At 41.0% G+C, this 27,736-nt stretch overlaps 1 protein-coding gene across 6 annotated transcripts in view; it reads right to left on the minus strand.

Moving 5' to 3' along the window:
* Positions 1 to 27,736, minus strand: part of ARHGAP6 (Rho GTPase activating protein 6) — a 542,861-nt gene that overhangs the window by 63,652 nt on the left and 451,473 nt on the right. For all 6 annotated transcript variants that reach the window (XM_055563246.1, XM_055563245.1, XM_055563247.1 and 3 more), the window contains exon 2: positions 24,535 to 24,694. In XM_055563246.1, coding sequence (XP_055419221.1) covers positions 24,535 to 24,694 — 160 coding nt within the window. The remainder of the gene's footprint in view (positions 1 to 24,534; positions 24,695 to 27,736) is intronic.

The raw sequence follows: 27,736 nt of genomic DNA on the forward strand, positions 1-27,736 counted from the left end.
CTAGCTAGATGAGAAGCTCTCTGAGGGTAGAACCATATCTCCTAGGCTTTTGTCTCCCTCCAGGTAAGGAGGACAGGGCAGGGCATGCCATGAGGACTTGTCAGCACTGTCTATGACCAGAAGTCAGATGGAGGTTTTGGGTTGGTTCCAGGAAGAGCCCAGACCACTGAAGTATACAATTCCTAATTTTAATCAGATAAGATCAGATTCAGAGAGTTCAGTTCAGTTCAGTTCAGTCACTCAGTCGTGTCCGACTCTTTGCGACCCCATGAATCACAGCACGCCAGGCCTCCCTGTCCATACCAACTCCCGGAGTTCACCCAAACTCATGTCCATCGAGTCAGTGATGCCATCCAGCCATCTCATCCTCTGTCGTCCCCTTCTCCTCCTGCCCCCAATCCCTCCCAGCATCAGAGTCTTTTCCAATGAGTCAACCCTTCACATGAGGTGGCCAAAGTACTGGCGTTTCAGCTTTAGCATTGTTCCTTCCAAAGAAATCCCAGGGCTTATCTTCAGAATGGACTGGTTGGATCTCCTTGCAGTCCAAGGGACTCTCAAGAGTCTTCTCCAACCCACAGTTTAAAAGCATCAATTCTTCAGCACTCAGCCTTCTTCACAGTCCATCTCTCACATCCATACATGACCAGTGGAAAAACCATAGCCTTGACTAGACGGACCTTTGTTGGCAAAGTAATGTCTCTGCTTTTGAATATACTATCTAGGTTGGTCATAACTTTCCTTCCAAGGAGTAAGTGTCTTTTAATTTCATGGCTGCAGTCACCATCTGCAGTGATTTTGGAGCCCAAAAAATTAAGTCTGACACTGTTTCCACTGTTTCCCCATATATTTCCCACTTCATTTTCTGACTGTTGGGTTTTAAGCCAACTTTTTCACTCTCCTCTTTCACCTTCATCAAGAGGCTTTTTATTTCCTCTTCACTTTCTGCCATAAGGGTGGTGTCAACTGCATATGTAGAGGTTATTAAAGACTATTTTCCATATTAAGCTGATTCTAGAGATACTAAGGGTAAAAAATATTGTCCAAGGAAAGACTCGTTTTTGGTGATAGATGGAAGAGTAAGGGTTACTTTTGGGGAATGGTGACTGACTGCAAAGGGGTATGAAGGAGCCTCCTGGTGTGCTTGGATTGTTCCTTAGCTTGATCTGGTTGTTGGTAATATGATCCATGAGCTATATATATTAAAAACCCATTGAGTTGTACGTGTGGACATTCATATTTATTTACATCACTATATATATGTTATTCCTCAATAAAAATAACAAAAGACTTTGTCATTTTTATGGAATGGCACCAATGTAAAAATTACATGAATTGAATGGGGATGCAAACCCAGCATGAAAGTCTTGCACTACCAGAAAGTTCTTGTACCTCTAACTTTTCTAAATATCTGAATGCCCATGATCTCATCCAGCAACCATGACTTCCTTGTGACACAGGCATACAGGGACAATGAAGAGCTGGGTGATTTTGGAGTATGTACTAGAAGCTGAGCATCCATGGTCTCATTACATTCTCATAGCAGCTCTACAAAGCTCACAGTATTATATTTTGTGATTTTATAGATGATGTTAGGAGAGGTTAAGTAACTTGTCCAGGGCAGAAATTGGTAAGGGATACATTTAAAAACTTGCACCCAGGACTAGCCCACACCAAATTGGTCCTCTTGATTTCTCACTGTGCTGTAGTGAAGAAAATATGGTGTCTATTTGAGGGAGGTGACATTAAAGACCAGATACAGGGAGCAACATGTCCAAAGTAATACAGAGTTACAGAAGAAAGAGAAACTAACAATATTTGAGTTCTAAATGTTCACCAGGATGGGCATCAATTATTTTTGCATGTATGATATTATCTAATACATATCAGCATACAATCCACTCATGTAGCCTTTTGATCTATCCATCTTGCAGTTGAGAAAATTAACATCAGAGAACTAAAGGAAACTGTCCTCAAATCGCAGGACTGGTAGGTGGTAGAACTGTAATCCAAACTCCTAATACAGCTCTTTCTAAAAAGCCTGACTCTGTCTTGAGAGGGGTGGCTAGGAGAACTCAGATACTTGTGATGAGAAGCTGAAAATCCTTTGTTTAAGGTCACTAGGCCTCTGCATCATGAGAGATGGTTCTGAAGGTATTTGTAAAACAGGGGCTGTTCATCTGTGAGGGTCATTTAGACTCTGCCCTACAAGAAGTCTGAGTGATGGGCAAGAACATGGTAAGGCCCATTCCTTAGTGAAGCAATAGCAGAGAATGGATGTAGACGGCCAAATTCAGAGATGCACCTGGATATGGGACGGGGCATCAACATTTAAGTCCCTTTAAATTCCTTCACTCCAGAGTTCCATAAAGATCACATTATTGGAAAGGAGAAGAAACTGCCTGTGCAAATTGCCTGAGACATGAAATGAAGTCAAACAGAACTAAGTGCAACTCTGGGGACAAAACCCTCTTCTGATGCTGCCACAGAACTAGTCCAGTGGGTTTGACATGACCATACCCACTTCCCCACCCCACTACTCCAGTTGTGTTTAGCCTGCACAGTGATTGATTGATTGATTTAATTGAAGTATAATTGATTTACAATGTTGTGTTAGTTTCAAGTGTACAGCAAAGTGATTCAGTTATACATATGTATGTGTGTATGTGTGTGTTCTTTTTCAGATTCTTTTCCCTTATAGGTTATTACAAAATACTGAATATAGCTCCATGTCCTATACAGTAGGATCTTGTTCATAATTTATTGTATATATTAGTAGTGTGTATATGTTAATCCCAAACTTCTAGTTTCTCTCTCCCTTCCTTTCCCCTTTGTAATCATAAGTTTGTTTTCTATGTCCTTGTATCTATTTCTGTTTTGTAGATAAGTTCATTTGTACCATTTTTTAAAGACTGCACATATAAGTGATATCATATGTCTTTTTCTGTCTGGCTTACTTACTCAGTATGATCATCTCTAAGCCACACGGAGATCTGCAAAAACTTAAGCTCTAAGGCGAAATCTTGGGAAGTTCACATAGGTGTCTGGGTTCCCGACCTCTTGAGGAAGGTGCGAGAGCTGGCAGCACCAGTCCCACAGTCCTCACACTCACCCCAGGCCAGCAGAGATGCCTATGCCCCTGAGCCATGGCACACCTGGCAAGCCTTAGAGTTTGCAACTCCATCCTAGCCTACAAGAGAGGTTCTAGCTTGTTTCAAATCTTCAAAAAGAATTCCTGCAGAGAAAAGTTGAAGGAATGCTTTTTGGCAGCACCTCTCCCACTTTCCCCAACCACAGCTGCCTTGCTATTTACTTGCACCAGAAAAACAGACTCTTAGAGAACGCAAACCAAAGGAATTCATAGGCAGTGAGGGGAGCACAGTTACAGAGTAAGGAAAAAATGACATAAAAAAGACACACTTGGGTGGCAGAATGGGAAGTGGCCTTTTAGAAACTGCAAATAATTTATGCCACACTTTCTCAGCCTTGGCATGAATGACACGTGGGGCTGGATAACTCTCTGTCCTGAGGGGCTGTCCTCTGCATGGTGGGGTATTTAGCAGCATCTTTGGCTTTAGTTCACCAGATGCCAGAACACCCACCCATTCTCTGTTGTGACAAATGATAATGCCTCTGGACATGGCCAAGTGTCCCTCAGGGACAAAAGCGCTCTGGTTGACCACCACTGGTCTGTGCATAACTCTACCTAGAGAACAGCTATGGGCTCAAACCATGTGACATCTGAACTAGAAAACATTGCCATTTTCTGACCGGTCACAATACTCAACTTTAATCTCAGTATGTGTTTTTAAAAGAATAATATAAAAATGTTTATGAATCGATGAGCCTTTATATATAATGATGAATTTTGGACACAATAACAAGTTCTATCAATTTATAAAGAAACGTGAGTCTGCCTATAGCTATCTTTATACCAAGGTCCTGATTACAGGTAGGGGGATACAGCAAACTCCGTGAGTCAAAAACCTTCTATTTCTTTCCATGAGGTTTTTTTTTTTTTTTTCCTCTGATGGGGTTGTGGGCAGGGAGGGGGACATCAGATCGTGTCATCTGGTGGGGAACAGTTGTGTGAATGGAGCATCTTTAGCATTCAGGTAAGACTCAGGGAGACCATTTCTTCTTCTTTTTTTAAGAGGGCTAAACATGGTGAGGGTGAAGAAACCTACTGGCCAGCCCTTCATTGGCCAGAACTAGGATTGGGGAGGAAATTGTAGGAAGACACTTTTGTCAGCAAATGGAACTGCTCAGCAGTGAAATGTGTAGCCTCACAAAAAAGCACTGCTCCCTGTGGCTTCACTCTCAGACGCTCTCTGTCTTGTGGCCCTCACTCTGCGGGGGGAACTGTGGCATGAGGAGCCCTTTGCAAAGGGCTCTGTGGTGAGGAAGAGGGGTCTCCAGCCAGCAGCCGGGCGAGCGAGCCTGGACCCTGATCCTCCAGGCCAGTCACGGAGGATGACTGCACTCAGATGACTGCAGTCCCAGGTCAACTAGATGCAAACCTCATAAACCAGAACCTGAACCAAAACAACCAGGGTAAGGTAATCCCAGAAACTGTATGACATAAGAAACATTTGTTAGTTTTTAAAAAAAGAAAACATAATGCTCAGCTAAATGCATGTAGTATCCTAAATGGGATCATGGAACAGAAAAAGGATATTATTAGTGGGGAAACTGGTGAAATCTAGTGTGGCTTCCCTGGAGGCTCAGACAATAAAGCATCTGTCTGCAACGCAGGAGACCTAAGTTCGATCCCTGGGTTGGGAAGATTCCCTGGAGAAGGGAATGGCAACCCACTCCAGTATTCTCTCCTGGAGAATTCCATGGGGTTGCAAAGAGTCTGACATGACTGAGCGACTAACACTTTCACTGGTGAAACCCAAAGTCTGTAGTTCAGTTGAGAATAACAAACCAATGTTGGTTTCTTGGTTGTGATAAGGGTACAAAGGTTATAAAACATGCTATCATTAGGCGGAACTGGGTGAAGGGCATAAGGTGACTCTGTATTATTTTGGTAACTTTTCTGCCAATCTAAAATGACTCCCAAATTAAGCATTTTTTTTTAATGCCCTTTCCCCCAGGCACTAGGTGAATTCAAGCAACGGCTGAAGACTCATTTGTCAAGCATGTGAGAAAGTGGAGGCTTGTAGTGCTCACTTAAGTACTTCTGAAACACACAAATAAAGCTGAACTTTATGGCAAGAAGGTGACTCACAAGCCAGTTTCTGACCTAGCTGAAACTATTGAAATAATCTTCCTAATCACATCCCTCTGATCTGAAAGAAAACATGTGTCTAGGCCAATATAAAGAATCCATTTTATCTGCCATTCTGTGTAGCATGTTTTCTGGAAAGGGAGTGGACAGTTGAGAGGCTTGACCAGATCTGTTTTTATGGCACTGGTGATGTTTTCATACGTGGCTAGTTAGACGATCTTTAGATACCTCCTATTTCTTAGGTTCTCTAAATCGTTTTTCTTTTTAAGTTATCTAGACTTGGTACCTGTCATGTGCATCCAAGAACACTGATTAGTACAGAATCTGTTTACTTTTCATGTTCTGATGCCTATTCTGATAAGCCAAAATGTAGTTTTAAATCAGATGTGTGAAAGTACATTAGGTGAGTTACAATCCACAGTTACAATCTGTGGATGTCTTATAAAAGCATTTACTAAAACTATGTTTAATCCTTCACTAAAACTAAAATTCATCCTTTATTCTCATCTGCATCCCCTTTCAATGGCTCTCAAGCCACAGATCTCCCCAAAATAAGGCAAGTGAAAGATTATACCAGATATTTTATTTCCAGTTTGGAGCTCTGTCAAAGAAGTAATAATATTATTTATGGCCCCTGGCACCTGAAGGCCATTCGTTGGGCCCACACTCCAAGTCTAGTGTTTTTGGATAATTAATCTCACCGATGTAAGTTAATTTGGCTAAATAAATCAGCATTGGAAAACAATATAGGGACTGACGAGAGCTGGGCAACCAAAACACCAAAGTCATATTCCAGGAAAATTCGAGCTGGACAATGGAGCCAGTTACTGCCACACACATGCGCAGTGGAATGAGTTCGAAAGAGCCCCTGCCCCTTTGAGTTGCCTGCTTCATATTCAAAGTACATCCCAAGAAAAGGAAAGGAGAGCAGCCTGGACAGGAAAGAGTAGTAGTTACCAGGAAAGTGGCCACCTCTGCTTCTTGGCCGGAAATGTGGCAACAATCCGAGGATAGGGGAACCATGGGAGCCAGTGAGATACTCTGGCCTAAGAGTTAAACTGGGATTGACCCCAGATATTTAGGACAGGAGCCAAAGGAGGGCTCTCTCCTCTCTTCTAAAACAAGTAACCTCTGTTAAGGGATGATGTAGGGTGCACAGTCCTCAGCAGTTGCAATTGCCAGGCTCCAGAGCACAGACCCAGGAGTTGTGGCGCCTGGGCTTAGCTGCTGTGTGGCATATGGGATCTTCCCGGATCAGGGATCGAACATGTGTCTCCGGCACTGGCAGGGAGATTCTTTACTACTGAGCCACCAAGGAAGCCCCTCAGATTCAGTCTTAAAGGATAAAGTTACCCTTCTCAGGAGCCTTTGAATTTTGGTGGGGATTTCTCCCGATAAATCACATGGTGCCTGCTGAGTCTAGGAAATCCGTTCTTGTCCTAAGCCTCTTAGTGTTTTATTCCTAGTAATCCAAACTTTTATCAAGCAAGTGTTTTACTGGTGAAAAAAGATGAGAAAATCTCAAATTCGGGGTGGGGGGGACACTGATAGTTTTTTTCAGTGGGAACTAGGGCTCTAGAGAGTGAAAAACAAGAATTCTGGAAGAAAACAATCTACATGGAAAAAGCGGGAAACAATGTGTTGGAGTCCAAACTGGCTCTGCCTTTCAGTCAACTTTGAACCTCACTGTATATAGAGATATTCATGCTATTTTCAAGAAATATTTTAGGCTATGGACTCTTGGTTATTTAATCAAATCTATATAGGTTAAAGTTTCCTTTTATGTATCACCTTATCCTTGGCAGTTTTTTCCATTAACCTTGATTGAAATAGAAAGCAGGTAGAAACCGGGTCAATGAGTCATTCTTCTTGGTTTAAATTCCAATCTATCCAACACTATTTCTTCATCCTGCTATCACCTTGTGGATTAGAGTTTTCAAAATCTAATTTCCAAAGTGTCTGTGTTTCTTGGGGAAGGAAATATTTATGGTATTCTTAAGCAATGCTGATGCCTCTCCTTAGGGCCAAGGCTCCCCAAAGTACTTGAGAAATGTAGTAATCCCCACAGTTTACATGTTGAAGTGGCGGTGAAATTATCAAAGCCGTGGTCAGAAACTAAGAACATTCTGTGAGTCTCACTGTTGTAAAGAAAGACAGCTCTTGGAGGTCACGCTTCCAGCTAAACTAAACACTAAGAAACCTTTCTCCTTTCGTGTAAATTATTTGGCAAGGTAATTGAGTATGAGTGAGTGAAGTCGCTCAGTCATGTCCAACTCTTTGCGACCCCATGGACTGTAGCCCACCAGGCTCCTCCGTCCATGGGATTCTCCAGGCAATAATACTGGAGCGGGTTGTCATTTCCTTCTCCAGGGGATCTTCCTGACCCAGGGATCGAACCCAGGTCTCCTGCATTGCAGGCAGACACTTTAATCTCTAGTTCTGAAATTTTTTCTCAAGAGGAAAAAAAAAAAGACCTTGTAGATTCTTGAACCTCAAAACAAGTAAGGTTCTAGTTCAGAAAACATTGAGCTATTCGATTTGTCCAGCAGTCCCATTATTCTACAAAATGTGAGGTAGAAAAGCTGTCTGCATGGCTTGGATGCCACGGGCTTAAAAGCTCAACTATGGTTTTTTCCTTAACCAGGCATTCTGTGTAATCACTGCTTACTGTAATAACTGGTCGTGAACAAATTATACCCTACAAAGACCTTTTCCTTGCTGTCATTTTTTCCACTTTCAAGTACTATGAGTTAAGAAAAAAATAAATAAAGGTATAAGCTCGTGATCCAAAAGAACAGCTCTGCTGTTACCTTCTCTCAAACTAGGAGCTAGTCTGCCCTTCCAGGCTCTTGAATGTATGCTCTTATTGTTCATACATTGAGTTGAAAACAGTATTTTTAACTTAGTCTATGGAGGTATTGTATTTGCAGAAACAAAAGTGTCCAAATATCAGGACAAGAAAAATGGCTTTTGGCAAGTCATTTCCTTAAGTTATATTTCTTTCCTGGAGCATAAAGGAAAGCAAGGAGGTAGGAGAAAAAAAAGACAGAAAGCATTCATCCCAAAGAAATACCTTAGATTAGTAACTCAAGGATATTAAATTGCAAATTAGAAGAGTTTCAGCATTATTTGTTTTAAAGCCAAAGCTTGCAGGTCAAGTTGAAAAGACTCAGACAAGGGCATTGACACATGGTGTGATTTTTGACCTCTCTAAGGGGCTAATGCTACCTACCTTCTCTTGATAGATATCATTTTATAATGAATAAGCAAGAAGGGAATCAATTATCTTTTTTGGGGGGGGGATCAATTATCTTTAAGTCATAGACTTTAATCCTTGGAAACTCCTCCAAATTTCCTCCAGTTGCTGTCATGAAAACAGCTCTCATAGATTCAGTCATTGGCTCAATGGTACAATTGGATGAAGACTATTAACCTCATCCTTTCCTTTCCCATTCCTGTTTTTGATTATTCTTTGAACCATTTGAGCAGTTCTTTATGATATGTATGTGTGCTAAGTTGCTTCAGTCGTGTCCAACTCTGTGTGACCCCATGGGCTGTAGCCCACCAGGCTCCTCTGTCCATGGGATTCTCCAGGCAAGAATACTGGAGTGGATTGCCATTTCCTTCTCCAGGGGATCTTCCCCACCCAGGGATCAAATCTGTGTCTCCTGCATTGCAGGCTGATTCTTTACCACTGAGCCACCAGGGAAGCCCCTTATGCTATAGAAATACCATACAAGTAACAGTGCTATGATTGAATCTTTAATCCTTTCCACTCAATTTCTTAATTATTTCTTGAGCAGCAAAAGCAAAGCACTGTTAGACACGAATGCAAATCAATCTAAGAATGGTTTCCTCCCTACTGCTTGTTTGCAATGGCAGAAGATGACATCGCTATATGGACATCAATAGTTTCTAATCTAAACCCATTTTTATCCTACTACACCCCCCATCCTATTTTTCCTTTCCCTGTTTTGTTATGTGCTCACCTTCTGTGTGGTCATGCATCCTGAGATGAGTTCTCACCCAAGGCTCAGGAAAGGAATCTTAAGTCAAGCTAGTTCTTTCTGCTTGCCATACTGATTTGGGCACTGGCTGCTGCTAAGTCACTTCAGTCGTGTCCGACTCTGTGCGACCCCATAGACAGCAGCCCACCAGGCTCACCCGTCCCTGGGATTCTCCAAGGTAAGAACACTGGAGTGGGTTGCCATTTCCTTCTCCAATGCATGAAAGTGAAAAGTGAAAGGGAAGTCGCTCAGTTGTGTCCGACTCTTTGCGACCCCATGGACTGCAGCCTTCCAGGCTCCTCCGTCCATGGGATTTTCCAGGCAAGAGTGCTGGAGTGGGGTGCCATTGCCTTCTCCATGGGCACTGGCAGGTGTTGCAATTCTAGGGATTGAGAAGGGAGGGGAGCCTGCTAGAAGACAGCAGTGAAAATCCTTTTTTGCTATTAAAAAATACTTGCTGAAGAGTCACTGCTCTTCTCTGCCTCTTCATGCTGCCACAGAAGCAGTGATGCCGGATGCTACCACAGTCATTTTGTGACAAGGAGGGAAGCCAGACAAAGAAGGAAGTGACCCATGATTGCGGCAGAGAAAAAAGGTGGAAGGCCACTGAATTAATGAGTCCTGGAATTAGCCTATCTGTGGGCTCCTAGTAAAGAAATATAATCAATTGCTTTGCAATATGTTCACTTTTTTTTGGTTTCTGTCATTTGCAGCCAAAGCCTTTTTAACGGTGGATAATTCAAAACTGTTGCAGGATATGTTTTTCTACTTATATTTGTTCTAGCCTTGTCAGGTAATGCTAGGCAGCCCTAGAAGATTTGGATTTGAGTGCCATCTGAGATAAGGAAGGAGGGTAGGAACAGGAAGATCAGATTACAAAGAACTGCAAATCTGTAAATAAGTGAAGTCCTTAAAGACAAAGATACTAAATGCTCAGTTATCAAACCAGATAGTAATAATAAAGCTAAAAATCAACCCATACTGGAGATTAACTTATTATTAAAGTCACCCATCTGATGCATAACTTACATTCCTATAATCTGCATGCTGGCTTCAGTTGTTTAAGCAACTCATTAAAATATTGACATTTCTTTCTTGTTTAGTTTCACCAAAGGAATTTATTACTCACTTTGAAGAAAAAAATATTTTATCACATATAATATAAACACTAAAACATCTGAGAGTTATGAAGTTCTGATAACTAAAAAAAAACACTCAATTATTGAAAAATAAAACTAAGATAGTGAAGAAATTGAAATGAATGGGATGGTCTTGTTGACCAACACATGGATAATAACTGTGAATTACTATATCAAATTAATTAATGTTAATCTCTTAAATCAGAGGTCAGCAAGTTTTTTCTGTAAAGGTCCAGACTGCAAATATTTTTGGCTTTGTGGGCCACATGGTCACTGCCAAAACTATTCCACCCTGCTGTTGAAGCACTAAAGTAGCCTTAGACAATACAGAGACAAATGAGTATGCTGCATTTTAATAAAACTTTATTTACAAAAACAGGCAGTGGGCTGAATTTGGCCTGTGGGCTGTAATTTGCCCTCTCCAATCTTGAATGAAGACCTCCTTAAACTACTTTCCCACAGCTTTCCACTTATAAAAATGTTAGAAACACCCACTGATTGAATTTTTAAATCATCTTGAGGGCTCAATTTCAAATTATCTAGAAAGCATGATGGATTAAAAAAAACAGTATTTAATTTCAATTAATACTTATTTGCCTTTGTTTTGCCCAAAGGGAAACAAAGAAAAAAGCAAAAATGGAAGCTCCTATTCATATTTCAAGGATGGGACATTCTGGGTAATTATCAAGTTTACTTTTGGGCCATGATCCCAAAAGAGAGAATAGTGTAGTCTTGAAATGTTTGAAAGGTGCCAGAATATTTCAGAAAATGCAGTGACAAAAGTTTTGTTCAAGATGCCAAAGCCTTGTGTAGTAATAGCTGCTACTCCAACAAAAATATATCCATACATGTAAATGTAATCAGTAGGGACAAGAGCTCAGATAGAAACCTATATTGTCTGAGAACATGAAGGAAGCCATTTGTAAATATGAAGGCACAAAACATGTGGCGTAAATAACCCCTGACTATTGTACTGACTTGCCTGCTTGGCAGCAGAACAGAATCATACAGCAGCACACACTCGAGAACTTGACGTGGTAAAAGCCCTGGGGTATAGAGGAGAGCATCCAAGAAGAAAATTTCAAAACAAAACAAAACAAACCTGCAGCAAAACCTTGCTGTCATTTTTGGGTTTTCCTGGAATAGGTAGATAAGGCAACTTCTATCTGTCAGGGCCACCACAGGTCACTTGGATAGGATGATATCCCCTGCTCTGTGTTTTAACACAGTTGATGTATCTGTGCTTTCTCTATCAACCGACTAAGAACTCCTGGAGGATATGGCCTATTGTGGAGCTCAGGCTCTAGGGTGCTCGGGCTTCAGGAGTTGTGGTGCGCAGGCTTAGTTGTCCTGCAGCATGTGGCATCTTCCCACACCAGGGATCGAACTCATGTCCCCTGCACTGGGGGTGGTAGATTCTTAACCATTGGGCCACCAGGGAAGTCCCTGTGGATTATTTTTGACATGACATTATAGCTTCCATCAGAGGTTTCTACCTCTTTAGAACCTCATACTCCACATGGCGCCCTCCTTCAGGCTGTATGCCCAGCTTGGTACAGGAGAGGGAGCAGTGAAGCAGCACGGGAAGCCCCTGGGTGACACTCCACTGTTGGGCTCCAGGTAGAGAAGGCACTAGATGCTTAGGCCGAGGGTCTTGCCTCTTTCTGTGGCCCTAGGGAAAGTGCCCCATCCATCTTCAGTTCAGTTCAGTTCAGTCGCTCAGTCGTGTCCGACTCTTTGTGACCCCATGAATCGCAGCACGCCAGGCCTCCCTGTCCATCACCAACTTCAGGAGTTCACTCAAACTCACGTCCATCAAGTCAGTGATGCCATCCAGCCATCTCATCCTCTGTCGTCCCCTTCTCCTCCTGCCCCCAATCCCTCCCAGCATCAGAGTCTTTTCCAATGAGTCAACTCTTCGCATGAGGTGGCCGAAGTACTGGAGTTTCAGCTTTAGCATCATTCCTTCCAAAGAACACCCAGGGCTGATCTCCTTTAGAATGGACTGGTTGGATCTCCTTGCAGTCCAAGGGACTCTCAAGAGTCTTCTCCAACACCACAGCTCAAAAGCATCAATCTTACCAAGGCCCTAAGGGCCACAGTAATGAACAAGTGAAAGTTTTCTATGCTGACATTTTTTTTGTTCTTTGTGATCATCTCTTCTCCATTCCATCTGCTTTCCAAGATTGTGTGTGGGTCATAACTTATTAATGAATCATGAAAATTTGGTAGCTCATAGAAGGCAATAGAAGAGAACATTGTAGAGGTGTATCTCAGATAACAATAAGCATCATTTGGCTTGTGTGTTTGATGGGCTGAGATGTAAAATGTATTTCTCACTATAGATTTTGGACAAAAAGTTTGAAACCTTTTCCTCTAAGACAAACTTAAATCTGTGGGGCATGCTCAGCACAGGCTACAAACCGAACAGATTCCTTCTTTTAAGTGAAAGAGTATTGCAAATAGCTTTGATAGTAACCTCAGTAGGCAATGGGGGCCTTGGGAGTTGGTTTTTCAACAAAGGCATAGATTCTGTGGTTGAAGATTACTCCGCTGCTTTTTAGGTGCAGTGGGCAGAATCGGAGAGAAGTCTTGAATTGAAGAAAGCAGAGTCTATGGTTATAGTTAAAGTGAGACATAATGATGGGGTGACCCAGGATTGAGGATAAATACAAGACAAAGTGATATGGTGATGATATGATAATGATGATGATGACGAATGACTTTTCTTGAGAGTATAAAACGTTAGGTGATGTTTTCAGCTCATCATGGTTATTATTTTGCTCAAATATCCTGTCAACCCTGTGGGACCATCAATCAAAGTCGGAAACTGGGCATGGGGTGAAGCAATAGGGAAGCACTGCCATTTCAAGATCATTACTGAGGATCCTGTGGAACACAAGAGAAAGATGGTTGGTGGTCTTTAGAGAGAAAGGGAAGAGTGAAGGCAGGAGCTTACTTTCAAAGGTAAATATGCAGGTATGCATACATGCATTCATGCATTTCTCAAAGATTTTGCTGAGAGTCACTGGAGTATTGGGCAGTATAACCAGTGTTCCAGATTCAGAGACAAATAAGAAACAGCCTCACCCCATGGGAAATCACAGCTCTCCAGGGAGATCACATCATTGGTGACTGTGAACACATAAAAGATGCGACCACCTCTACAGCTCATACACTAGAGACATTTGCTGAGGGTCTCTGAGCCCAGCGGCCTACATTATTTTTTGGTCACCCTACTTGGTGATTGTTTCCTATCAGCATTTTTACCTACACTGGAGTTCGGGGATCTGAAAGTAGGTTTCAACTTCATTTTTATTGGGTTGGCCAAAAATCGCGAATGAACTTTTTGGGCAACCCATAGTTACACAGAAAGCTCTGATAAACAGGTCTAGCATTTCATCTCTCCAAGTGGACAACGGCAGCAGGGATAATGCAGAAATTGGACAGTTATAGTTTCTGTCTAGGGTTGTTACATAAACACCCAAGATCAATTGCCTTGTCCACCAGGTTGCCCTTATTTTTTAAAATCAACATTCAAATCACAAACCAAAGACAGCTGCAGTGTTAACCAACCAAGAATGTCATTCTCTTGATTTCACTGAGTTGTTTACTTAGGTTTTACACAGCCTGAGGGACAATGGTGAGGGATCATTTTATAAGGAAGCCATATAACTGAGCAATTTTGAGGCATCAGGGTACTCTTTTATTAGACTATTGTCCACATTTTCTTAAACCATCAGCTATTCCTCATTCCATGATACTGTTTTCAAAACATGTAAACAAAGCCTTTCTCAATTTTGATACCAGAAATTAAGTGAAGAAAAAAACAGCACTGAAGAAAACTTGAATATGTATTTCTCTCTTGTGAAACTATTCAGCTTTAAATATTTAGCTTCCATTATAATGAGGTTAAGCCATATTGCCTACACTAACCTGCTTTACATACTGAGCATCAACTAGTCACTTCCTTTCATTTTACCTTAGACCAGAGGTCAGCAATTTTTGTTTCCTGTGAAAGACCAGATAGTAAAAGTTTGAGACTCTGTGAGGCATAAGGACTCACAACTATTCAACTCTCCCACTGATGCTCAAAAGCAGCCATAGACAATACGTAAATGAATAAGCATAGCTGTGTGCCAATAAGATTGGATTTACAAAAACAGATGGTGAGCTGAGTTTGGCCAGTGGGTGCCAGTTCACTAACCCCTGTCTTAGACCATTTGTATTAAAATGCTATCCAAATAATATTAATTGAACCTGATACATAAACACAACTCAGTTGATGTGCTCTGAATAAATGAAAAGTTCGTGAAAACCATTGTTGCTGTTGTTGTTTTTTAGTTGCTCAGTCATGTCCCACTCTTTTGCAACCCCACAGACTGTAGCCTGCCAGGCTCCTCTGTCCATGGGAGTTCCCAGGCAAGAATACTGGAGTGGATAGCCATTTCCTCCTCCAGGGGATCTTCCTGACCCAGTGATTGAACCTGCATCTCCTGAGTCTCCTGCATTGTCAGGCAGATTCTTTGGCACTGAGCCATCAGGGAAGCCCGTGAAGGCCATGAGGTGTTTAATTTCTCGATCATGATCTCCCCATTTGTTTCCTGGATCAGCTGTTAAACCATCTATAGACTAGACAGTCTGATTCAAGAGCCTATGCCAAGAGCAGCCTTTGACCAGGTAGAAACATTCCATGGTTGCCTCCATGGGGCAATCTCAAGCTCACAGGAAAACTCAATTGATAGATACAATCCCTCCCACTGAAAGACATCCTTATTTCTACACTAGATTCTCTATAGCATCTTCAAAATTTCCTCACTGAAATGGCTGGAAGAAGCACAAGCTGGAATCAAGATTGCTGGGAGAAATATCAATAACCTCAGACATGCAGATGACACCACCCTTATGGCAGAAAGTGAAGAGGAACTCAAAAGCCTCTTGATGAAAGTGAAAGAGAAGAGTGAAAAAGTTGGCTTAAAGCTCAACATTTAGAAAACTAAGATCATGGCATCCGGTCCCATCACTTCATGGGAAATAGATGGGGAAACAGTGGAAACAGTGTCAGAATTTATTTTGGGGGGCTCCAAAATCACTGCAGATGGTGACTGCAGCCATGAAATTAAAAGACGCTTACTCCTTGGAAGGAAAGTTATGACCAACCTAGATAGCATATTCAAAAGCAGAGACATTACTTTGCCAACAAAGGTCCGTCTAGTCAAGGCTATGGTTTTTCCAGTAGTCATGTATGGATGTGAGAGTTGGACTGTGAAGAAGGCTGAGTGCCGAAGAACTGATGCTTTTGAACTGTGGTGTTAGAGAAGACTCTTGAGAGTCCCATGGACTGCAAGGAGATCCAACCAGTCCATTCTAAAGATCAGTCCTGGGTGTTCTTTGGAAGGAATGATGCTAAAGCTGAAACTCCAGTACTTTGGCCACCTCATGCGAACAGTTGACTCACTGGAAAAGACTCTGATGCTGGGAGGGATTGGGGGCAGGAGGAGAAGGGGATGACAGAGGATGAGATGGCTGGTTGGCATCACCGACTCGATGAATGTGAGTTTGATTGAACTCCAGGAGTTGGTGATGGACAGGGAGGCCTAGTGTGCTGGGATTCATGGGGTCGCAAAGAGTCGGATATGACTGAGCGACTGAACCAAACCGAAGTCTAGACGGAAGTAACAAATTAAACTCATCAGTCATCTTATAAGGTTTATGTAAATCTTACTCATTTTTATTGTGTGTGTCTCCTGGCTAAATAGATATAGAGGAGGGAGGAGTCACAAGATTGGAGAATCCTAGGTTCCTGCATGACTGTGTGGAGGACAGTCCACTCTCCTGATTGTTATGGCCAACCTGCATTAGATAGTGCCTGAAAGACACTTTTATACTATTAAGGTACTAAGTGGTTAGCCTATCTTGACTAATATATAAATAGCCTATCTTGACAAGTATATATCTGTGAGATACATTTGCAGAAGTAGCTTTATTGGGCCATTTCAAAGTTGCATGCATGCTAAGTCCCTTCAGTCATATCTGATTCTGTGCGACCTATGGACTCTAGCCCACCAGGCTTCTCTGTCCATAGGATTCTCCAGGCAAGAATACTGGAATGGATTGCCATGCCCTTCTCCAGGGGATCTTCCTGACCCAGGGATCGAACCCGTGACTTTTAGGTCTCCTGCATTGGCAGGCAGGTTCTTTACCATTAGCACCACCTGGGAAGCCCAATGTTGTCAAATTGCCTTGAAAGCTGCTGCAACAACTATATTCCTATCAACAGTATATGAGAGTCTGTTTTCTGAGAAAATATACTATCCAACTTTTGGAGTCATTCCAATCTAAGAGGAAAAAATAATCTCCCTTTTGTTGAGCTTGCATTTCCTGAATGAATATGAGGGTGAGAGCACCTTTACAGATATTTATAACTCATTTTAATTTCTTTTCTTGTGAGATGCCTATAATTTGTCCACATTTTAATTATTTTCTTTCTCATATTAATTTATAATAAAGCTCTGTATCCTAGAGAAGTTAGCCTTTAGTTTTTCAAATGTGTTATACATTTCTATTTATTTATTTATTTTTTTGCCTCGCAGATGATTCTATTCTTTTTTAAATGTAGTGAAACAGGCCACTCTATGTTTTCTGTGTAGTGACTTTCTCTGTGTAAAAATACATTAATATCTAGCTATGTTTTGTTTTAGTGCATTCATAGTTTCATTTTTTAAATCTTCAAATCTTTCTTCCACATCAATTTATTTTGATATAAGGAGCAAGGTCAGAATCTCAGTTTTTCTTCTCGATGGTAGTCTCATTGTCAGAAATACAATAATAATCCATCATTTCCCCCTGATAAGAAATGCAATGTTTATGTCATAAGTTCTCATATTTATTTTAGCTCAATTCTGAACTCTATTATCTTCCATTGATCTGCGTGTTGTGAAGCAGTACAATATTCTTTTAATTGCTTTAGTTTTATAACATTTAATAAATGGCTAGGGATAATTTCTCTTTGACCTCTTTTTCAGATTTTCCCCTGTCTACTTACTTTCATATAATTATTTGCCAAGATGATGTTTAGATCAATTTAGTGGTATTACAAAAATTAATTCTTTCAGTATGTTTTCTGAAACCATGCCCAGTTTATAGATAATTTAGGACATAATTTATATCTTTATATAATTGATTCTTCTTACTTAAGAAAAATATGTCTTTTACATTTATTTCTAACTTCTCTTCTTATTCAGCTTAGATCCCATGGTCTGAGACTATAATCACTGTCTTGTATACTGTATTAATACAGCTGCTGTAACAAACAACCACAAACTTAGTGGCTAAAATGACTTAAATTTATTACTGACATTTCTGGAGACCAGAAGTCTGAAATGAGTCTCACTGGGCTAAAAGCAAGGTGTCAGCAGGGTTGCATTCCGTCCTAGAGGCTCTAGTGAGAATCTGTTTCCTTGCCTTTCTTTAGTTTCTAGAGGCTGCCTGCATTCTTCGACTTGTGGCCCTTTCCTCTATCATCAAAGCCAGCAGCAATGCATCTCTCTGACTATTCCTCCAAAGTCATATCTCTCTTTGACTACAGCTAGGAAAGTTTCTCTGCTTTAGTACTCATGGATTAGTTTTAATTCCCCCAGATAATCCAGAATAATCTTGCTGTCTTAAAGACCTGAGTTGATCACATCTGCAAAGTTGATTTAGACATTTTAAGGAAATAGCCAAAGATTCCAGGCCATCTTTGAGGGGTCTAGATTTCTTCTTACCACAGAGTTCTCAACTGCCATGTCCCTCCCTACCAAGACTGAACTCAACTAGAAAATCCTAACTCCACTGTTAGGACAAGGGGGCAACAGAGGATAACATGGTTGGATGGCATCACTGACTCAATGGACATGAATTTGAGCAATCTCCGGGAGATAATGAAGGACAGGGAAGCCTGGCTTGCTACAGTCCATGGGGTCACAAAGAGTTGGACATCACTGAGCTACTGAACAACAACAACAACAACAAAGATGCCTAGATGTTTATTCTGCAATTTAAATTCCCAGCTTCTAACCTTGAATAGACCTTTTGGGCTGCCCCGTAATTCTGCAACATTGCTGGTCCATTCACTTCCCGCTTTTCCATTCTTTTCCTCTTTCCTCAAACCTCCAGGACCTCCTTGTTATCCCCACTCCTAACAGATGAAATCGTTTCTTATTTTGCTGAGAGAGGAGAGGCAATCTGGAGTGAAATTCCACACGCTTTCCCATCATCTAATCTGCCTGCATCTGTACCCATATAACCCATGTCCACCTGCTACTAAACCTCAGGAGGAGCTCAAACTCTCTACCTGTGGCTTTGGATCCCACCACTGCAGTCCACTCTAGGAAATAACTCCAGTAATTTCCTAACCCTCAACCTTCAGTTCTTCCCTCTCTATGGTGAATCCCAGCAGCTGATGAATACATTATATTATCATTCATCTGAGCTATGGAAGCACCAGTCTCATAGAGGAAGACAGTCCTCCAAACATACACATAAATAAATTTCTATAGTCATTCCAGGGGCTTCCCAGGTGGCACAGTAGTAAAGAACCTGCCTGCCAGTGTAGGATATGCAGGAAATGTGGGCTTGATCCCTGGGTCTGGAAGACCCCCTGGAGAAGGAAATGGCAACCCACTCCAGTATTCTTGCCTGGAAAATCCCATGGACAGAGTAGCCTGGTGGGCTATAGTCCATGGGGTCGCAAAGAGTTGGACATGACTGAGTGATTGAGCATGCACGCACAGTCATTCTAAGGTAACAAAGAGCGAAAATGTGAGCTTGAATACGTTTCCATTTTCATTATACCCACTATCTCAGTAGGCTTTATATCATTTGTTTAGGTTCTAGACCGTGGTATCTGTATTTATTTTCCTGAGTAAATTCATACAGTGACTCTGACTCTGTTTAGAACCTCCACTTAGGTTTTTGCATGGAACAAAAGTGGCCATCCTCAGCCCGAAGCTGCCATCATAGCACTCGGCACTGGCCATGCATTTGATCTTGGTAAATATTCAATGTCTATAATCATCTCACCCAAATAGTAGTTTTAGAACTCTTGGGTGTTATCTGTTTTTTCCCACCCAGCCACACAATTCCTTCTCTCTTTCATAAGTAAGAGATGATTTGTAAATCATTAGCTCCCATTTGGATAGAAAGTGTCAAAATAACTCCTGAAGCCCAAACATCTTTAAACATCTTGATAGAACAAATCTTTCTCTGAATGTACTAGGACTCACATAGTTGCAGAAATAAGCAATGGAGACAGAGCTTCTAGCAGATAAGTTATATAAAATTCTCTGTTTGTCAAAGGTTATTTATTTAATGGACTCTTTAAAAAGCAAGAACAAAGAGAAACATCAAATTAACTGGATTTGAAAACAAAATTACAAAGAATATTTGTTCCTTGATATCTCATCTGATATGTCTCAAATCTGGGTTTCACATAACTTTTTAGAGTCATCATTTCCTTCACTATAAATTGGGCTTGCCAACATTTCTATTAAAATTTTTTCTTAGGAACTGAAAGATCATCTGTTCTTGTAAAACAGAAACAGGGCTGTTGGACCCCACCTGGGCCATCTTGTGAATTAATAGGGAAGCAAGGGCAGGTTTCGTCTCCAACCTAAAACCAAACAAAGACAAGATGAGGCAGAATGAGATTATCCTAGGAAGAAGCAGCAACCCAGCCTGATGGCGATTAGTACTCATTTTTCACCAACTGCCAAAGAGATTTTCTTCTTACTTGAGGTGAGTATCTCTGTGCTACATTAGCATGAGAAGATATAACAGGGCTAGGAATTTCCTCTTGGGAGGAACCGGCCATGGTTGTGGTGTCAAGTAGAATATGATGAAAAAGCCATAGGAGCCAGGCATCAGTCAGTGAAATGTGCCTGTCCTACCAGTCCCTTGGCCTAACCTGCCTCTGCCTTCTCCTGAACTCTTTCATGACCTTCAACAGAGTCCAAGATACCAGTTTAAAGAGTAAAAGGGGCCCCTCTTGCCACTTCTGTTTAACATAGTATTGGAAGTCCTAGCCACAGCCATCAGACAAGGAAAAGAAATAAAAGGCATCCAAATTAGATGGGAATAAGTAAAACTACCACTATTTGCAGAGGACATGATATTTTGTATAGAAAACCCTAAAGTCTCCACCAAAATAGTATTAGAACTAATCAATGAATTCAGTAGCAGCAGGATGCAAGAATAACATACAGAAATCGGTTGCTTTTCTATACGGTAATAATGAACTATCAGAAAAAAGTAAAAAAAAAAAAAATTCCATTTAAAATCACATCAAAAAGAATAAAATACTTGGGAATAAACTTAACCAAGGAGGTGAAAATCCTATACTCTGAAAACTATAAAAGACTGATGAAGAAAACTGAAAATAAAACAAAGAAATAGAAAGATATCCCATGCTTTTGGACTGGAAGAATTAATATTATTAAAATGGCCATACTACCCAAAGCAGCCTACAGATTTAATGCAATCCCTATCAAAATACCCATGACACTTTCCACAGAACTAGAACAAATAATCCTAAAATTTGTATGAAACCACAAAAGACCTGGGATTGCCAAAGCAATCTTGAGAATAAAGAGCAAAGTTGGAGACATCACCTTCCTAATCCTTAGACTACAGTAATCCAAGCAGTGTGGTACTGATATAAAATTAGACACATAGAGCCCAGAAATAAACTGACACACCTCTGGTCAATTAGTCTATGACAAAGAAGGCAAGAATATACAATGGAGAAAAGACAGTCTCTTGGATAAGTGGTGCTGGGAAAACTCAACAGCTACATGTAAAAAAACGAGATTAGGACTTCCCTGGTGGTTCAGTGGTAAAGAATCTGCCTGTCAATGCAGAGGACACGGGTTCCATCCCTAGTCTGGGAAGATTCTACATGCTGCAGAGCAACTAAGCCCATGCGCCACAACTATCGGGTCCGAGTCCTGGAGCCCGCAAACTGCAACTGAAGCCCACATGCTGTAGAGCCCATGCCCTGCAACAAGAGAAGCCACTGCAATGAGCAGCCCGCATGCTGCAACTAGAGAGTAGCCCCCAGTCACCACAACTAGAGAAAGCCCAAGGGCAGCAACAAAGACCCAGTGCAAGCAAAAATAAATAAAACATAACAATTTTTAAAAAGAGCCAATGCAAAAAAATGAGATTAGAATGCTTCCTCACGCCATATACAAAAATAAACTCAAAATGGATTAAAGACCTAAATATAAGACTTGAAATCATAAAGCTCATAGGCAGAACACTCTTCTACATGTTGGAGCAATATTTTATTGGATCTATCTCCTAAGGCAGAAGAAATAAAAGCAAAAATAAACAAACAGGGTGTAATTAAACTTAATATTTTGCCCTTGAAAAATCAAAAGGATAACCTATGGGGACTTTCAGTGGTTAGGAATCCATGCTTCCAATGCAGGGGGCACAAGTTAGATCCCTGGCAGGGAACTAAGATCCCACATGCCATGCAGTACAGAAGAAGAAGAAGAAAAAAAAAGACAACTTTTGGAATGGGAGAAAATTTTTGCAATGTGACCAATAAGGGGTTGTATATATCCAACATACAAAAACAGCTCATACAACTCAGCATTAAAGAAAACAAATAACCCAACTGAAAAACAGGCAGACGACCTGAATAGACATTTTTCCAAAAAGGGAAATGCAGATGGTCAAGAGGTCAGAATCACTAGCCATCAGAGAAATGCAAATCAAAATCACAATGAGATATCACCTCACATCTGCTAAATGGATATCATCACAAAGTCTACAAACAACAAATGTTGGCGAGGATGTGGACAAAAGGGAATCCTTCAACACTGTTCGTGTGAATGTAAACCGGTGCAGCCACTGTGGAAAATAATATGGAGGGTCCTCAGAAAACTAAAAATAGAACTACCATATTATCCAGCAATTCCATTCGCGTATATATCTAGAGAAAAACACACATTCAAATTGTTTTGTTGCTAACTCATGTCCAACTCTTTGTGAACCCATGGACTGTAGCCTACCAAGCTCCTCAGTCCATGAGATTTCCCAGGCAAGAATACTGGAGTGGGTTGCCACTTCCTCCTCCATGGGATCTTCCCGACCCAGGAATCAAACAAGCGTCTCCTACATTGGCAGGCAGATTCCTTACCACTGAACCAAGGTACATGTACCCCAATATTTCATGACAGAATTATTTACAATTGCCAAGGTATGGAAGCAACTGAAGTATTCACAACATATGAGTGGATAAAGAAGATGTGGTGTATATATATATATATGTATATATTTATATTTATATACACACACAATAGAATATTACTCAGGCATAAAAAGAAAGCAATCCTGCCATTTGAAGCAATGTGGATGGACTTAGAGAATATTATGCTTAGTGAAATCAGTCAGACAAAGAAAGACAAATACTGAATGATATCATTCATATGTGGAATGCAAAAAATAAACGAATGTATATAGCACAACAGAAATAGACTCATGGATGTAGAAAACAAACCAGTGATTACAAGTTTGGAATGGGAAGAGAGATGGGCAAGATTGGGATATGGGATTAAGAGGTATGACGTACTATGTATAAAATAGATAAACATCCAGGATATATTGTACAGCACAAGGAACCATAACCATTATCTTATAATAACTTTGACTGGAGTATAGTCTGTAAAAATACTGAATCACTATGCTGTATACTTGAAACTAATATAACATTGTAGACCAACTATACTTCAATTTTTTAAGAATTTTTTAAGAAAAAGAATAAAAGTGGCCCTGAGAGTCATCATCCAATGAAAAATTCTGGGTGGTCAGTGTTTTTGTGCTGCTCTGTCTAGTCAACGAAACTGAACCTCCTACTAGAGAGGTGAATTACACAAGATCACCTGTGGAGGGGAAGTGATCAGACAAGTCCTCATATTCTAGTCTTCAGAGTCCCACGCTAGAACTGTTACCATTAGCCACAAATAAGCCCAGAAAATAGCCCCACCAGCTCTGTTGTTGGCGAAATGTAAGCACATGTGTTCATGTGTACATTCAGGTTGCTCAGTCGCTACACTTGGGCCCTTGGGACCTGACAATGCTTGCTGTGGGGAACTGTCCAGTGTATTATAGGATGTTCAGCATCCCTGGCTTCTAACCCCTCTAAGCTGTGAAAACTCAAAGTGGAACCAGACATTGCTAAATTCTACCTGGGGGTGGGGGAACCATCCTTGGTTGAGAACTACATATCTATGTGTATGTTCATATGCATGATATGAATTATTTTATGAATAACTATTCACAAAGCATTCCCTCAACTCCTCAATAAAAGAAAACAAAGGAGAAGTTCTGCAGATACTGAAATCTGGCAGGCAATCTAGCTTTTATATGTAAGTTTTAGGCACAGCTTCCAACGTTCTTTTCATGTCAGGTTTACCCTATTTGTGTAGCATCACAACTTTTCACTCCACCTCAAATTACCTTTCTGTATATGCTAACACATTAAAAAGTGCCTTTATAGAAAATAGAAAACATTCAGAAACGTGGCTTTACAGATCAAAGGATTTCAAATATATGTTTCCCAGTTTTAGTAGAATCAGGATCTGTGTTTGTAAAAACATCAGACAACTAGGCCTGCACTGGCTTCAGTGCAGGTGAACCCTAACGGAGAATGCTAGGTGGATAAAAATAAGTTAACATTGGTATAATAACTGATTCTGGGTTTGCATAAGGTCAAAAGGACCTTGTGTTTAACTGGTTGCTAAACCATTCAACTGGTTATTTTGAAATCATATTGAGATAGACATGGTTTTTCTTCTAATCCTTTAAGTGGACTTTTTTGAAAGTTCTTTTTAACTGGTTGTGCTGAAGCCATGTAGACTGTTGAGATGCACGTGGCTTTCCCCTTTAATGCCCCGTCAATCTTCCTTTTAATAAACATATTAGTTGACATGTAAACTGTCTTATTGAACACATTTGTCAAACTGGATGCCCATTCCAGCCAATGACCCAGAAGCTGTAGCTTCCTTCCTGAGTCAGTGGTAGGGCTGAGATGAATCTGCAGCTTGTAACTCTGGCAGAGCATTTGTTTGACTGGCAACATCCCCCACGGAATGGCAAAATGGGGCCTTACCTTTGGGAATGGTGATCTGACAGCTCAGGTCACAGTCCTGCTGCAGCTGATAAAAAGCCACTTCCTGTAGGCGGGCTCGCTCCAATTCTGAGAGGCTCTGGATGGGCACTGACCTCAGCCGCACACTGCGGCCCGACATACTGTTCCAGGTGAAATCACCCTGCAGACCAAGGGGGAAAACATCAAGGGTCACACAGTGATCTGCGACTCACAGACCTCAGCCTCTCCCTCAATTGGTCATAATGTCAAGCAAACTTCATTTTTGTGTTCCAAAATCAGCTCTCAGTCCCTAAAATCCAACCCACTCTTAGTTAACTGTGGATTTTCTCAGTCAATTGCAAACATCCCAGTCTGGAGAATCTTCTAGGTCACCCGATCTCATAAAATAACACGAAGAAAACCATGTGGAAAGATACTTCAAGATACTGCTTCCTCTCTTTTATGGGAACACATGGAAACTTTTTCATTTTTATTTCTCAGTAACAGAAAAACTACTGCTAATTGCCATCATGCAAAGGCTAACAGAGTTTTGCCAAGAGAAGACACTGGTAATATCAAACAGTCTCATCCGACAACACAAGAGACAACTGTACACATGGACATCACCAGATGGTCAATACCAAAATCAGATGGATTATATTATTTGCAGCCAGAGATGGAAAGGCTGTATATAGTCAACAAAAATAAGACCGGGAGCTGACTGTGGCTCAGATCATGAACTCCTTATTACAAAATTCAGACTTAAATTGAAGAAAGTAGGGAAAACCACTAGACCATTCAGGTATGACCTAAATCAAATCCCTTATGATTATACAGTAGAAGTGACAAATAGATTCAAGGGATTAGATCTGATAGACTGGGTGCCTGATGAACTATGGACAGAGGTTCATGACATTGTACAGGAGACAGGGATCAAGACCATCCCCAAGAAAAAAAAATGAAAAATGGTTGTCTGAGAAGGGCTTACAAATAAATAAGAAAAGAGAAGCGAAAGGCAAAGGAGAAAAGGAAAGATATACCCATTTGAATGTAGAGTTCCAAAGAATAGCAAGGAGAGATAAGAAAGCCTTCTTCAGTGATCAATGAAAAGAAATAGAGGAAAACGACAGAATGGGAAAGACTAGAGATCTCTTCAGAAAAATCAGAGATACCAAGGGAACATTTCATGCAAAGATGCACACAATAAAGGACAGAAAAGGTATGGACCTAACAGAAGGAGAAGAGATTAAGAAGAGGTGGCAAGAATACACAGAACAACTATACAAAAAAGATCTTCACAACCCAGATAATCACGATGGTGTGATCACTCACCTAGACCCAGACATCCTGGAATGCAAAGTCAAGAGATGGGGATACCAAACCACCTGATCTGCCTCCTTAGAAATCTGTACACAGGTCAAGAAGCAACAGTTAGAACTGGACATGGAACAATGGGCTGGTTCGAAATCGGGAAAGGAGTACATCAAGGCTGTCACCTTGCTTATTTAACTTATATGCAAAGTACATCATGCGAAATGCCAGACTGGGTGAAGCACAAGGTGGAATCAAGATTGCCGGGAGAAATACCAATAACCTCAGAGATGCAGATGACACCACCCTTATGGAAGAAAGTGAAGAACTAAAGAGCCTCAGGAAAGTGAAAATGGAGAGTGAAAATTTTGGCTTAAAACTTAACATTCAAAAAACTAAGATCATAGCATCTGGTCCCATCATTTCATGGCAAATAGATGAGAAAACGATGGAAAACAGTGATAGACTTTATTTTGGGGGGGCTTCAAAATCACTGCAGATGGTGACTGCAGCCATGAAATTAAAAGATGCTTACTTTTGGGAAGAAAAGCCATGATCAATCTAAACAGCATATTTTAAAGCAGCTACATTATTTCACTGACAAAGGTTTGTCTAGTCAAAGCTACGGTTTTTCCAGTAGCCATGATGGATGTGTGAGTTGTACTGTAAAGAAAGCTAAGCCCTGACGAATTGATGATTTTGTACTGTAGTGTTGAGAAAGACTCTTGAGAGTCCCTTGGACTGCAAAAATATCCAACCAAACCATCCTAAAAAACACCAATCTTGAATGTTCATTGCATGAACTGATGCGGACACTGAAATTCCACTATTTCGGCCACCTGATGCAAAAAATTTGACATTGGAAAAATCCCTCATGCCTAGAAGTACTAAAGATTGAAAAAATGAATAAATAAAAAATGAAACGGTTAGATACTACCACAGATTCAAAGTGCATAGGTATAAACAAGCTCTGAAAATGGATGACAGGAAAAGCCGAAAACCGCAGTCCGAAGAATTATGAAATAATCAACCACGAGTGAAAAAGTTAACTGAGAAAAGTAAAACATAACACATTAAATAAACACAGAAAAAAATTAGGTATAACAAGCCTAGAAAATAAAAACCCTGCCTCAACATTTTCTCTTTGCAAAGTCTGTTTTTGGATACCACCATGTTGGTTTTGTCTATGTGACAAAACCTCCAAAAATTAGGAGCTGTATTGCTTAACTGCACCTCCTTGGAACACAAAAGACCCACCTTGGGAACGAGCACTCCTAAGACAGTTAGGGTGAGCAGTGTCAAGGGTAAGTCTGGGTTAAGAGTTTGCGGCAGATCTTTTCACTTAAGTGCGTGAAGGTTCATTCATCAAAATATTATGTTTAAAAGAAATCTACGATGAATTAAAATAGTAAATTCAATCTATATTGCGTGCAGTGCATGCTGGTTATGCAAACGAACGCTGAGTCTCCGCCCCCGAGATTCACGCCTTTCCCCGCCCCAGCTCCCCGGAAGCCAACTTCCGGTCCCTTGTTCCGAGGCCCCTGACTCCATGTTTTCTCCTCTTCGACACTCTGAGTCTGATTTCTTCTCAATAAGGATTTTGTTGACGGCTTAAGATAATGATCGGAGAAGGCAATGGCACCCCACTCCAGTGCTCTTGCCTGGAAAATCCCATGGACGGAGGAGCCTGGTAGGCTGCAGTTCATGGGGTCGCTAAGAGTCGGACATGACTGAGCGACTTCACTTTCACTTTTCACTTTCATGGACTGGAGAAGGAAATGGCAACCCGCTCCAGTGTTCTTGCCTGGAAAATCCCAGGGACGGTGGAGCCTGATGGGCTGCCATCATGGGGTCGCACAGAGTCGGACACTACTGAAGCGACTTAGCAGTAGCAGTAAGATAATGATATATG

Source organism: Bubalus kerabau, chromosome X (assembly GCF_029407905.1).
Source record: "Bubalus kerabau isolate K-KA32 ecotype Philippines breed swamp buffalo chromosome X, PCC_UOA_SB_1v2, whole genome shotgun sequence".
Classification (NCBI taxonomy): domain Eukaryota; kingdom Metazoa; phylum Chordata; class Mammalia; order Artiodactyla; family Bovidae; genus Bubalus; species Bubalus kerabau.